At 37.4% G+C, this 13,635-nt stretch overlaps 2 protein-coding genes and 1 long non-coding RNA gene across 9 annotated transcripts in view; 1 reads left to right on the top strand and 2 right to left on the bottom strand.

Annotated features, from left to right (window-relative positions):
* LOC139970036 (NLR family CARD domain-containing protein 4-like) overlaps positions 1-13,635 on the bottom strand; it is a 554,750-nt gene that overhangs the window by 27,563 nt on the left and 513,552 nt on the right. For 2 of the 4 annotated variants that reach the window (XR_011793896.1, XM_071975613.1), the window contains exon 9: positions 7,806-7,864. The exons of the other annotated variants lie outside the window; for them this stretch is intronic. Coding sequence is in view for 1 of the 2 variants with exons in the window: in XM_071975613.1 (XP_071831714.1) it covers positions 7,806-7,864 (59 nt within the window). In the remaining variant the exon portion in view is untranslated. The remainder of the gene's footprint in view (positions 1-7,805; positions 7,865-13,635) is intronic. 4 annotated transcript variants of the gene reach the window in all.
* LOC139970059 (uncharacterized) overlaps positions 1-13,635 on the bottom strand; it is a 351,315-nt gene that overhangs the window by 249,573 nt on the left and 88,107 nt on the right. The window lies entirely within an intron of this gene.
* The window catches only part of LOC139970094 (uncharacterized), a 379,126-nt gene that overhangs the window by 313,571 nt on the left and 51,920 nt on the right, over positions 1-13,635 (top strand). The gene's annotated exons all lie outside the window — the stretch shown is intronic.

Raw genomic sequence — 13,635 nt, 5'->3', positions numbered from 1 at the left:
CTGCAACATTAACAGCTCTTCCGTTAACTAATTATTCCTTTTAACGTTTTGATTGGACAATCTATTATATTGAGAAGACATGCACTATTCGTATGGAACACCCATTGTATCTTGCACTTAAGGTATTTTAGTTAAAGCCAACAGAAATGTACACAATCTTAATATCTTGCCCCAAAGAATGAAATAAAGCCCTTCAGTTATTTCTTCTTTGCGTTGCTGTAAAGTTTATTCAAACAGAATGACTAGAATCCTTTTTGTCTACTGCACATATTAAAGCACTTTAACAAAATGCAGAAAGCAATATACGACAAAGGCTTAGAATATATATATCTGCGACGCAAAAAATAGATTCATGTACGTGATCTTTTTCAACATTGTGTCCGTTTACAGCCGGCGTCACAAAATACGTGTCCAGTTCTTTGGTTACTATGGTATCTAGAAAACAGAACGAAGCAGTAGTATAATTGCTCCCACATGCTGACTGGTAATATAGTTTTCTTGTGTAAATGTGCGTGGGAAGTGATTTAATCACAGCTCCACCGAATCATCGGTAATGATTTACTCCACAGAGAGAATCTTGTGCCACTAAAAATATATTTGCAAGACCTTCTTCTAAAGTTTATTTCAAACCACGAATATAATATTTTCAAATTACAAAATAGTCTTCATTTTTTTTCTTCATTTTATCATTAAACGTATCACTTCTTCCTTCATTTATGTCAATCGCCAAAATGTCCACCATTGCACTCTGGAAAACAGTGAGTCTGATGTTCAAAAGCAATTTCGTTTATCTATGCACCCCACACACAAATAATAGGCAATAAAAAAACAGTTTCTGGTATGACTTTAAAACCATACTAAGAACAACAATGTTGAATCGCGCTGCTTCGCATCGGTCACCATCCGTTACAGCAGTGGCGGAGATTTCTTGTCAGAAGTGGGGGGGGGGGGGGTTGCAGGCCATTGATGAAATAAAAAGTCATAACTGCTGGCTCACTATCTAGGTGGAGCGCCACCATAAGTTGGCGCGAAGTGCACAAGAATTTTTTGGCAAATATTGCCTCCCAGATTGCAGTAAATGGCACTGCCCAGGCCTTGAAAAGCTGCATTTAACCAGGGGCGTATGCAGGATTTTCTAACCTGGGGCGCGTATTACTATCTAAGCGGAGCGCCACCATTAGTTGGCGCGCAGCGTACAAGCAAATTTCTGGTTTTGGTACCCCCAGATCACCGGAAATGGCACTTCTCGAGCTGGAAACTGACCAACCATATGTACACTTTTGCCTGAGAACCAAGTTTTTTCCAAATACTTTTTTCTCATCTAACCTTTTTGAAGATTGTCACCAGTCACACACGTTCGACTTCATCACATATCCTGTGGATCATTGCTTTTGTAGGTGATTCTTCATCGCGGCCCACAATATCCGTCAGCCCCACTGTTCAGAATTTGAAAATTCACAATTCTCGTGAATAAATTCACTTCAAAACATACCCATAATGTTGCACAAAATATCATCTATGGACAAACGATATAGAAAAACCTCCTTCAAACCCTAACAGACGGGTCAAAATTGCACGAGTATGATGAAGTATGTTGAAGAATGTTGGTCAGGGAATTTTCGAAAATTCAGACGGCTACTAAAAAATTTCGTTGAAGGAAATAAAAATATACCAGATATTTCCGAAACCGAACGCTACACACATCGACAGTTTTGAGCTAGGGCGCAGATCAGTCTTGGATAATGGTGGGGACGCGTGTCTGTTCTATGACACTATCTAAGCGGAGCGCGACCATGGGTTCGCGCGTAGCGTGGGATTTTTTTGGGCAAATATACCTCCCAGATCGCCGGAAATAACACTTCCCAGACCTAATGATGCTCCTAAACCTCCTTAAGTTTTAGATCTCATGGCTTAGAAATTTAGTTTGGAGAAATACATGGGCGTCTGCAGAAAGAAAATCAGGGACAAATAATCCAAGTACACTTATGTATATACGATGGGTCTGGGGTCCTCTCCCAGAAAACAAATATAGACTGCCGCAAATGCAATTTCCGTCCTATATTTAACAACTGTGGATAACATACAATAAAATGAGAACTGCTGCATGTCATTTGCACAATGCTGGATCCAACTGCGCCAAAGTTCAATACAGGGGAACTTGAAATGCAGCTACTGGTCAAGACAAATTGGTGGGGCCACGGTATATCATGTCCCCACTACTGAAAAAGTTGGTGGGGACGCGTCCCGCTGTCCTCACCAGGATCTGCGCCCATGGTTTGGAGGCTGTTTATCGTGGAACGCCATTTTCATGCTCACTGATATGATGTGATATCTGCTGTTTGCTTTACAAATTCGAATAATTTTGTCACTGTTCCTCTTTCTCTTCCCGTTTTCTTGCCGTATTTTCTACTCCATCCTTTTCTCCTTTCAGGGGCGTAGCGAAGGTTTTTTTTTGTTGGGGGGGGGGTGAGGAGAATTTGATTTGCCGACGGATCTGGAAGTGGTGACTGAAATGGGGGAGGGGTCTAAGGGGAGGTGGTGTCCCCCTCCCCTTTGACAATTTTTTAGTTTTGAAACGTCCTTAGATGCAATCTGGTGCATATTTTAAGTCAAATTTGATTTGCTGACGGATCTTGAAGTGGTGACTGAAATGGGGGAGGGGTCTAAAAAATTTAAGAAAATCTTAGAAAATTTAAGAAAACTTTTAGTTTTGAAACGTCCTTAGATGCAATCTGGTGTATATTTTAAGTCAAATTTGATTTGCCGACGGATCTGGAAGTGGTGACTGAAATGGGGGAGGCTCTAAGAAAATTTAAGAAAATTTTTAGTTTTGAAACGTCCTTAGATGCAATCTGGTGTATATTTTAAGTCAAATTTGATTTGCCGACGGATCTGGAAGTGGTGACTGAAATGGGGGAGGGGTCTAAGGGGAGGGGGTGTCCCCCTCCCCTTTGGCAATTTTTTAGTTTTGAAACGTCCTTAGATGCAATCTGGTGCATATTTTAAGTCAAATTTGATTTGCCGGCGGATCTGGAAGTGGTGACTGGAATGGGGGAGGGGTCTTAGGGTAGGGGGTCTACCCATCCCCTTTGGAAAATTTTTAGTTTTGAAACGTCCTTAGATGCAATCTGGTGCATATTTTAAGTCAAATTTGGCACGGAAGAAGCTCCCGTTCTCCTTTTCTCTATTCAGCTTTCCTTCTTTCTTCCCCTTCCGCTCTCTTCACCTTTTCTCCTTTTGCCGACAGACCCAAAATTTGCCGACAGCGACCAAATTATTGGGGGGTGTGACACCCCCCCCACACCCCCCCGCTCGCTACGCCCCTGTCTCCTTTTCTCTCTTTCTTCTTTTTCTTTTCCTTCCTTCACCTCGTTGAAGTTGGCAAGTGTATACAGTTTCAAAGCTATTCAACAGCAACAAAACGTTATTTTGTGTATGTCTGTTGTGGGTGAAGTTAGCGCTATGAGCTACAAGTTCCAATGCGCAAGGTGGGGGAAAGGGGCTAGAAATAATGTGTGGGTCAATTCTAACTCGGTTTTCGGTCGTTAATTGTTGATGTAGCCTACCAGGTAAAAGGTTGAAATGACTTTTACAATTTCAAATTAATAATTTGATTTATTTTTCCATTTGGAGCACATAACATAGGCTATAACAGAACATTACTGGCAAAAACTAGGGGGGTTTATTGTGTGGGCCAGCCCCCCTCTTCAAAAAGTGGGGGGTTAAACCCCCCCCACCCCCCTGTTTCTCCGCCACTGCGTTACAGAACCAGTTCATCCTCATTTCTGACCTAGAAACTACAGGTATTTAATGTCATATACACATGAGTGTTCGTGGAACCGTCGCAGGGACATTTACCTTGATAAATTTGAGTTAATAATTGAGTAAGATTGAACCTAGAAGGAAGAGTAGCAAAAGTGTACTTTGTACTTTGTGTTGTTTTTGCGACAATCTGCTGGTAGTAAACTTGACCGTTGAAGGAATGAGAAGGACTTGAAAACATAATGGTACTTCAGTCCACCGGGGAAGATTAAAGTAAGTTTTTTAACAAAGAAATATCTATGACACTAAATTTATCGTACACAAATAGTCTAAATCTGGTTAAACGACAAATAATTCACTAATCATTAGAAGTCGCGTGATTGTGATAACATATCTAGATATCTTATTTAGTTGCAGGGTACCCAACAATTCTGCGAATATTTCACGATTTGGTCAATTTACAACCTATGACGTAAAAGGCAGCTTTAGTCAATGGAAGACCAACTTCTCCTTACACCAGAGAAAACGAAGAAAATGAACATAACCAGTGAAATCATGGGAGTCTGCTACAAAGGCAAATATGCAAGGACAGCTACAGTAAGCTGCAGGGTAGGCTAAACGGACTGTTGTTACGACTGTTGTATGTGCTATGATGAACCTTTGCCCCGAATTAAATGAACATAAACAAGAACGGTGCAACAAGATTGACAACATTATAAGGTTTCATATTTAATGTACATCGAGATGGTGAAGTAAACGCGGGATATGTTCAGTACATTTCTTTAGGTGAAGACATTGTTTGATTAAGATATTTGTATAAGTCATTGATTTTTACTACAACTAAATTTTGGTTCAGAAGAATAATACCAATGTTTCACGAGGATTTATAGTGGTATGTTGGAAACGTTAAGCAGCGTCGGTTATGTCAATTATGTTGTTTCAGAGTCATACACGCTACTAGTCTTCTACTATATGTTGAAATGATATGCTGAGTTGTTAATTATCATACCAATGCTCGTAATTTACTTACAGACTTTTATCTCAAAAATATATGTTAAAGATATGTATTTCTGTTCACTTCCAGATTTTTATAAGTTTGTTTCTATACGTTTGGAATAAACGTGATACAAAAGTTTACATGAGTTGTTCCTCTATTATTTTGCGCCCTAAACTCTCCACCCAATCCTAGACACTAATGATAAGTAATGAATGAGGCTGGAAGGTATGGGTGTGGCAATAAAATATCCTTAACACTTGAAGGTAATTATCAAGATAAATAAGCAATTAGCGGATGACAAATTATGAATATTTAAATCAGATTATCAGTTTTCGACTAAACCGTAATTGGAACAACTCCACCCACCCTCCCCGTCGTCGAATGTATGTATTTTGGTGTCTGTTCCAAACACGAGGGAAATAATACGAATATCTGTCTTATATTAATATTTTATCAAGTGAGTGCATATATTTTAGTTACCATGGTATCCGTACAAGATAACAACAAAGCGGGTTAGTAGAGCTACACATATATAACACAGAGTTCCTTTCTGTTTTCTAATTTATTCCCATTTTACACAAATACAATTATCCACCCCCAAGAAAAAAAAAAGAAGAGTATTAGATCGGAACCCTTGAAATTTCATCAATAAAAATAGCTCCTCTTCCCTTCATATATACAAATGGCCATGACAAGCATTACCATTCAGAAGAATATACCAGAGTTTATTAGTTTCAAATAAAAGCCAGACCCGTCCTTATCTATATAGGCCTGCTTGGACCCACAGACTTATGTCAGTGTCGTATACACTAATCTGGATAAAAATTTAAGCAAGTGATCCTTCAAATCCCCCGAAGCTTTTTAAGCAACACAGTTAATTTATTATCAAGATTTAATACAATGGAAGAATACTATATTGGATATATCTAGGTTCTGTATTTTGTGTTGTGTTTGCTATAATCTGCTGGCAACAAACTTGACCGTAAAAGGAAAGATAAGGACTTTGAAAACATAATGTTACTTTATTTCACAAAAATCACACCAGGAACGATGAGAGTAGGCAGAGATATTAAAGGTTTGGAAACAAACAAATAAAAAATGACAATAATTTTGTGGGACAAACTATTGTCTGAATCTAATTAAACGATAAATACCTCACTAGTATAAGTAGCAGTCATGCGACTCAAACAACATATTTAGATCTCTTAATTAGTTGCAGGGATATCCAGTTATGTGTGAATATTATATGGATTGGTCAACGTTATAACCTATTACGTAGCATGCAGCTTTATTTCATTTTATTAAAACCTTTACGCATTGACTAAATTCTCAACATTATTTGAGTTAAACACCAAGACAGTATAGAAATCAACTTGAAATATGTTTTTACAGTCAAATTTTCCATATATATGTTGCTATTAATAACTACCAAATTTTCACCATCATCCTGTGCATTTGAGCAATTCGCAAAGTACCATATAAATGGTTAAATTTAATTTGATTAGTAATTACTTGAATCAAGACCAACAATTTTAAGTAATATATGTTAGTGTTTTAATGATGTATGGAAGACCCACGTCTCCTGCACCATCAGAAACAACTAAACTAAACATGACCAGTTAAAACCAGGGAGCTGCTACAGTAAGATACATGGTCAGTTAAAAGGACTGTTACGACTGTTGTTATGCGTTATGATGAATAAATATACGGAAATTACAATAACAGACCTGTTCAATATGATTTTTAACATTCTATGGTTTCATCTCAGAATAAACGTGAGGTTTATTGGATGCAAATTCACAACCTCGAACATTAATAAAACGGCATGTGTCAAAAACGATTGTACAATATGTAGCAAACCTGTCCAAATGTCAATCTGTTCCTGTATTATTTGGCGCCCTCAATACTCCACCTTATGCTAGACACTGATGATAAGCTCCGGGTGTTGCAATATAATATCTTTAACAATTTAAGATAATTATCAAGATACATAAACAATTAGCCGACGACAAATTATAAATATTAAAAGAGATTATCAGTAACCGAGTGGAACAACTCCACTCTAACCCCCCACAAACCCCTCACAACCCCCACACAACCCCCCCCCCCCATTCGAATCCTGACATCTTCTAAACCGTCGAATGTATTTATATCTGTGTCTGTTACAAACACGCGGGAAATAATACGAATATATCTTATATTCATATAAGTGATTACATATGTGTCGGTTATCATGTTATCCGTACAACAGAACAACGAAACGGGTTAGTAGAGCTACACATTATACTACAGAGTTTAATATGTTTTTAATTTATTCCCATTTTACACGAATTTAATAATACCCCCGCCCCCAGCCCCCCTCCCCCAAAAAATTATTAGATCGGAGTCTTTGAAATATCAGTAATTTAAATAGCTTTTCCTCCTTTCATATACACAAATGACCAGGATCATAGCAAGCATTACCATTCAGAATAATATATACCAGAGTTTATTAGTTTCAATGTCACTAATAAACACTCTTATGGATAAATAATACTTTAAGCAATTGATAATTCAAATACCCTAACACTTTTTAAGGAACAAAGTTAATTTATTATCTTTTCAGTAAATATATAGTAGATAAATATTCATAAATATTCATTACTTTCTGATGAAGGCTTTTTTCTTCAATGTTAGCAAAATATTAATACAATCCTGATTAAATGAAAACTTAGCATGTGTGTCTTGTTTCTGTAAGCAAGTATTGTATATATATAGACTTGTGAGAGAATATCTTGAATAATAAAACAAATTTATGGTTGGTTAATATGGGACACACGTTTGGGAACAGGAGCAGGAAGATATCTGTAAATTTATGTTGTTTTAAGTTCCTTTAAGTTTATCTAATTCTAATGCTACCATTTATTAACTGCATTTCACCGATTACGTTATCATAATATTAATTTTATATTTACTGGTACCGTAATACAGAGAGCAACTTAGCTCAAATAAGCTGACCAGAATGCATTATGAGCAATAGCTGTAAGAAAGGTGCATAATATCTTACCTGCCATAGACCGGTCTGTAGATTCAGGCGACGAAAATCAGGATACTTATGGTTCCATACTGATGAATCAAATGAACGGAATTGATTAAAACACATCTGCAATTGTAATTCTTCTTTTTTTTTTGGGGGGGGGGGTGGGTGGGTGGAATGAAGTAATACACATTATATTCAACTGATTTATGTTGGCTCTCGATGATAACTTCATATCAGCTGAGTAATCAATCTAGTTGATTCCTTAATTTTGATCTTATTAGTTTACTATCATTATCATATCAGTAATATAGCTGATCAGTTAACAACCCTTCTATATTAGTAGGACTACCGATCAGTTTACTATCATTATCATCTCGGTTTTATACCTGATCAGTTTACAACTATTATCCTCTTAGTAATAAAACCAATCAGGTTAGAATTGTTATCATCTCATTAATATATCTGATCAATTATACAATTAGCCTAAATGAAAACATATTCTCCCATTCAAACAGAAACAAGTCTTGGACTAAATTGAGAAACCAAATCATGATAGTCGAGTATTCGATGTTCAGATCAAGAATAATAATCCATGAGACGATGAACGGATCAGAGAACCCTCAACATCAGTGACGTCATCACAAATTACGAGAGTCATAATTAAACACTGTTTAAAAATAATTGTTAAAAGATGAAAAGTGGATTTGTTTAATAGCAAATTTGAAGTAAATTATGTATGTAAAAGTAAACAAAACATTTTCATAACCACGTAACCAGTCTCCATGTAAGAGGACTGCTGGATCTAAGGGCATTTCAGTTCGTTAAAGGGAGGTAACTTTGGTTTTACACTCAGTGTTTCTTTGTTTAATGTTCTTCAAACTGTACTAAGATAAATCATAGGTGTAGGAACACGGTGCAGGTGATAGCTGACACCTCGCTTTGCAAAGTGGAATGGAATCAGGAGTAGGGAGGAGGTGGGGGCAGGAACAGTGGCGGATCTAGGGGTATTGGTCAGGGGGTCGAGAATGGTATGTAGGGGCGCTTTCGACACTATCTAAGCGGAGCGCCTCCACAGGTTGGCGCGGAGCGTACAGAAATTTTTTGAGTAAAGATACTCCCTAGATCGCCGGAAATGACCCTTTCCGGGCCTTGCTTATTTGTAGATAAACGAAGAATAAATAGGTGTCATCGCCATTTTGTCAGAAAATTACACCAACAAAATGTGACAAATGTCAATAGGTATTTGAGAGCGCAATAAAAAAAGTCAATAATTGCTAATAAGTAAAAAGTGGTAAAAAGCTGAAAAGGGCGCCAGCTGTCCAGTTGAGTCCGTCAGGGGGGGGGGGGGGACATCCGCCCCCTCTGACTGTATGGACGCTCCGGCATGTTATGAGAGTGTCAGAATATGAAGTCCAATTATCGACGGATTAGAATATTCTAAAAAATTCACAAACTGACTTTGATTACATCGTCTCTGAATCTCTCTCTAAGCTGTTATCACGAGATGATTTAGTATAGCCATTATACACACATCTGTCTGCAGTATAGTCAAACATTTACTGGATCGGGGCAAACGTGTTGTTTATGCTAACTACTTATGTCTTTGAGACTGATTAATGATGACATCATCAGCAGTGACGTCACTCCATCATTAACAATGAGAATCTCGAGGTGTCTTATAAACACAGATCAATGAACGAGGGTACAATGTGTACGAGTCCGAGAAATAATGTTGAGGAGTGGAGATAGAGTGGTTTGTATGTATTGATATTACTCTTAATCATTGAAATAATGAATTTAGGTGGAATCTTAGTATAGATGTGTTAATTTACAGAGAAATTAAACATTTGATTGCTCGTGATGTTTGTAAAGCTACCCGGTTTCATGATATTCAGCTTTATATTACAACGCATTAGTGACGTCATCAAAGATCATGAAAACCAAAAATTTAGATATTGATAATAGAAAAAGACTAATTGTTTTTGGAATTACATTATTGAGTTAAATTATGGAGCTATAAGACTAGACTAATCATCGTCATAATCACCTGATCCCATTTCCGATGTCCTGAGAGTATGCCAGTTGTGTAAAATAAGGTTATATGTCTTGTTTCCAGTCACTTTCTTAGATATGTTTTTTTTAAACTGTATTAAGACTAAATACATCAATCTCTCTACTTGTCCCTTATATGGAGGAGGAAGGTTAGTATAATCTAACATCGTGTAATTATGACTTGACATAGTGCACAATTGTAACATTGAACAATAACACTGTCCATATTTCTAAAAAGTTGCAAGAAACCTACATTAAAGTCTATTATCGACAGAAGTGTTGATGGACAAACAAACAACTTACATGTAAACAGCTATGAATAAAGATATGATATCAATATAAAATATGTTTTGTGTCGTGGTTTGTCTTTCAGAACATCAATAAGGCCATGGCAAAACTGCAAACGAACTTAACAGAAATATCAGCAGCAAGTGTATACAATAACAATACTTGTTGAATTGAAATAGAACAGACCATTGTAACATCTCTTTGTTTCTGTTTGTTTACATGTTCTGCTTCTGGAATTTGAATGCGAGCCTAGACTATTGCAGCCGATCTTACAAAGATATCATAGTTGCAGTGCCCACTCCATTGAATAACCGGACGTTTTACTGGTTCAGATCTAACCACCTGCTATAGCTAACTGCACGTCCCTAGGTTTACGGTTCTAATTCAGTAACAATACTGGTGACGATATGACAAATGCTCATTTCCATTAAACTCAAGAAATATGTATCTCGTTTGAATACCCACGATAATTGCTTTTTCATCAGATACTAATAAAGCCTGCAGCATAGTTGCATCCATGATGATTTACTTGATCCAAGCGAAGGATGAAAACTTTCTCTAGAGCATTATTTGTATTTAATGAGTAAGAACATTCTAGGCCTGAGTCGGGTAACCGGATACCCGGGTACCCGACCGAACATTCGTGTACCCGAATCGAAAACACACAAAACGGGTACCCGTTTTGTGAGGGGGGGGGGGGGCGGATGGGATCGCGTATAACTGCTATGCGAGTGCTTTCATGATTTCATGTTTTGAGTAATCAAGACACGTGAATACGGAAATTCATTTAATGAAATAACTTTCTTGCAGTGTAGATGGCTGTTTAATTGCTTACAATTTCTAGTTTTAGCCATTCGTAATGGTTCTTTTTCCTGTGTGGATACAATCACTCAACACCGAAAACAAAAATATTATACCGGTGAAAACTACTCAAGATTGAAATCTTTAATCCACCGCAACAGTAACAGTGTATGTACACTAATATATTACCTCTTCAAAACATAGCACATACCTTCCAAACAATTGCCGATTTCCAGGTAATTGAAAGTTGTAAACAAGGCTACGCTTGTGTGTGTGTGTGTATATGTAAAAAAAAAAAACGATGGTTAAGGCAAGATTTTTCCCATTGAATTAGTTTGGTGTTAGGCTAGTTTGTGGTCGAAGATAGCAGTAATAATGAAAGAATTCCATGGATATTTTAGTTCCAGCTAACTGCGTTAAAATTTGAGCGAATAAACATATGGTTAGGCTACATTTCCATGTTGACTCTGTGTGAGTTTAGGCTACAATGTGGTCGGAGATCAGTGTGGAATTTACGCAAACGTAGTTTGTCGAGTGCACGTGTCTTTGTTGTCACCAAGCAGCTAACTCTGGTAGTCCATAGTTAGTGCTTTCCTCTCATAGTTAAAGCTACTGTATATTCGTGCTTGCGTAAATATTGGAATTCTCAAAATTGCTTTATTTTTTTCATTCATTTATAAATAGAAGGAACGACTGGCAAGGACATTTACGGGATGTTATAAGATGGATTGTAGACGGGATAACAAAACAAACATAATCACGGCTTTATACTAAACGTTTATTCCATTTGCGATCGCTTATAGCGATGAATCGCTACACGGCCACAGCCGTTATGAATGTGTAATTCACGTTGAGAGCTGAAATTTATTACGGCGGGATTTGAATCAAAATGTGTGAATCACGATATCCTGCGGCTAATGCGAAAACTGGATCGTAGTTACAGAAACAGTCGCAAGTAATTGTATGCAAGATTTTTCTGTATTTCATGGGCATCTGCATTATTATTTATTATACAGCAAAAGATAAAAATTTAGTCGTTCATTACAACAGGAGTATCGCTTGAAAATGTATATTTCGGAAGGGGCGAGCGTTTCACCCTACCCCTTACAGTCTCTCACTATGTATATGGTCTACCATAACGCGTGTGTGTATGGACGCCTTAAACAATTGTACAAGTGTGCTATGAAACCAACTATGGCTGGTCTAGAATTCGACCGAGTTCGTCTGGGAACATGACGCATTCCGGTATTAATCTATATGCGAACTGCACTAGACATGTGTCCTTCGATGCAACACTGTCATCAATAGATAAGATGTTATACACTCCGACCTGAATGCTAATTGTTACCCAACATCTAGTACCGTAACTCGTACAATTAATCTAAAAATAAATTTTGCATGCGATTGGAGAATTGGGCACATCTCCTGTGAATATCATGTAGTGGATCCATGGGCTTATCATGGGCGGGGGAGGGGGGAGGGGCGACGCATCTCTTTTTGAGATTGTCCCCATCTGCATGAAAACGCGCCCACAACTCTACGCCCACCCCTCTTATCGCTTACCTGTGAGTTACGAAATAATTAATTAATGACCTTCGCCCGTAGTACCAAGACCTTGACTAAATCCGGCAACACACCACTTCATCGATACGAAGTGATTGGGTTGTGTATTAGTGACGTCTATAAGGTCTTGCACTGGCCTACATAGAGTGTGACCACTTCCGGTTTTGCAATTTCCCAAGATCAGGCCCCGAAAATCCCAAGGACACTGTACTGTATGGATATCTAGCAATATCTAGCGATATCTAGCAATATCCAGCGATATCTAGCAATATCTAGCAATATCTAGGGATGAAAATCCCAAGATCTTCCCTAAACTGAAGGCAAATAGAGAATTGAAGCCTTCAGTGTGTAATGAACTTGAAACTGTGCGTCTTTCGAAATGAAAAGAATGTGGGGCATTGCACAGTAAACAGAAAAAAGTTATTTATTTCAGTCTCGTTTAAATTATTCAAATTTGTAAAGCAAATAGCAGATATCACATCATATCAGTGAGCATGAACAGAAAATGGCGTTCCAGGATGAACAACCTCCAAATTGTCTATATGTGTGTAGTCATAGGAGACTTTTTTTTTTTCGTGCGACATGTTCATTTACATATCAGAAAATGGAATCAGGTTTAATTTCGATTTCGATTTATTTTTAAACCAGTATAAATATAAAATATTTATAAATAGGCGTGCATCAAAAAACAGTTCTTGTTCAGATTAAACAAATGATATGGTAAATGGTAAGTAAAAGAAATAAGATTGCCTATATCATATAGGCGTGCATCGGTTATTACACTGCATGCCAATTACATACAATCGTTTGCCGTGTTATACCGAAATGGCAAATTAGTCGGGCAAGCTAAGAACTTTATTTTAAATACCAAGGAGATTTTTTTTAAACTATTGACTTTCTTTAGCTACATCATTGCAATTTATTTTCCTTTCAGTAGGTGCCCGAAAAAGTCTCAGTAAATTGTCAAAATTTTCACAAAAATATTTGCAGCCCCCCCCCTCCCCCCGCCAAGTTTAATAGTAGCCGTTATAAGAGGTTTTAATATTTGTAGACCAATTAATTTAATTACTTAAATTAACTGTCTGAATTTTCGAAAGTCCCTGGCAAACATTCTTCATCATACTTCCCCCTACTCGTGCAATTTTGTTTGGGG

Source organism: Apostichopus japonicus, chromosome 7 (assembly GCF_037975245.1).
Source record: "Apostichopus japonicus isolate 1M-3 chromosome 7, ASM3797524v1, whole genome shotgun sequence".
In the NCBI taxonomy this organism is placed as follows: domain Eukaryota; kingdom Metazoa; phylum Echinodermata; class Holothuroidea; order Aspidochirotida; family Stichopodidae; genus Apostichopus; species Apostichopus japonicus.
Note: the sequence above shows the minus strand (reverse complement) of the source record. Positions and strands in the feature narration are given on the sequence as shown.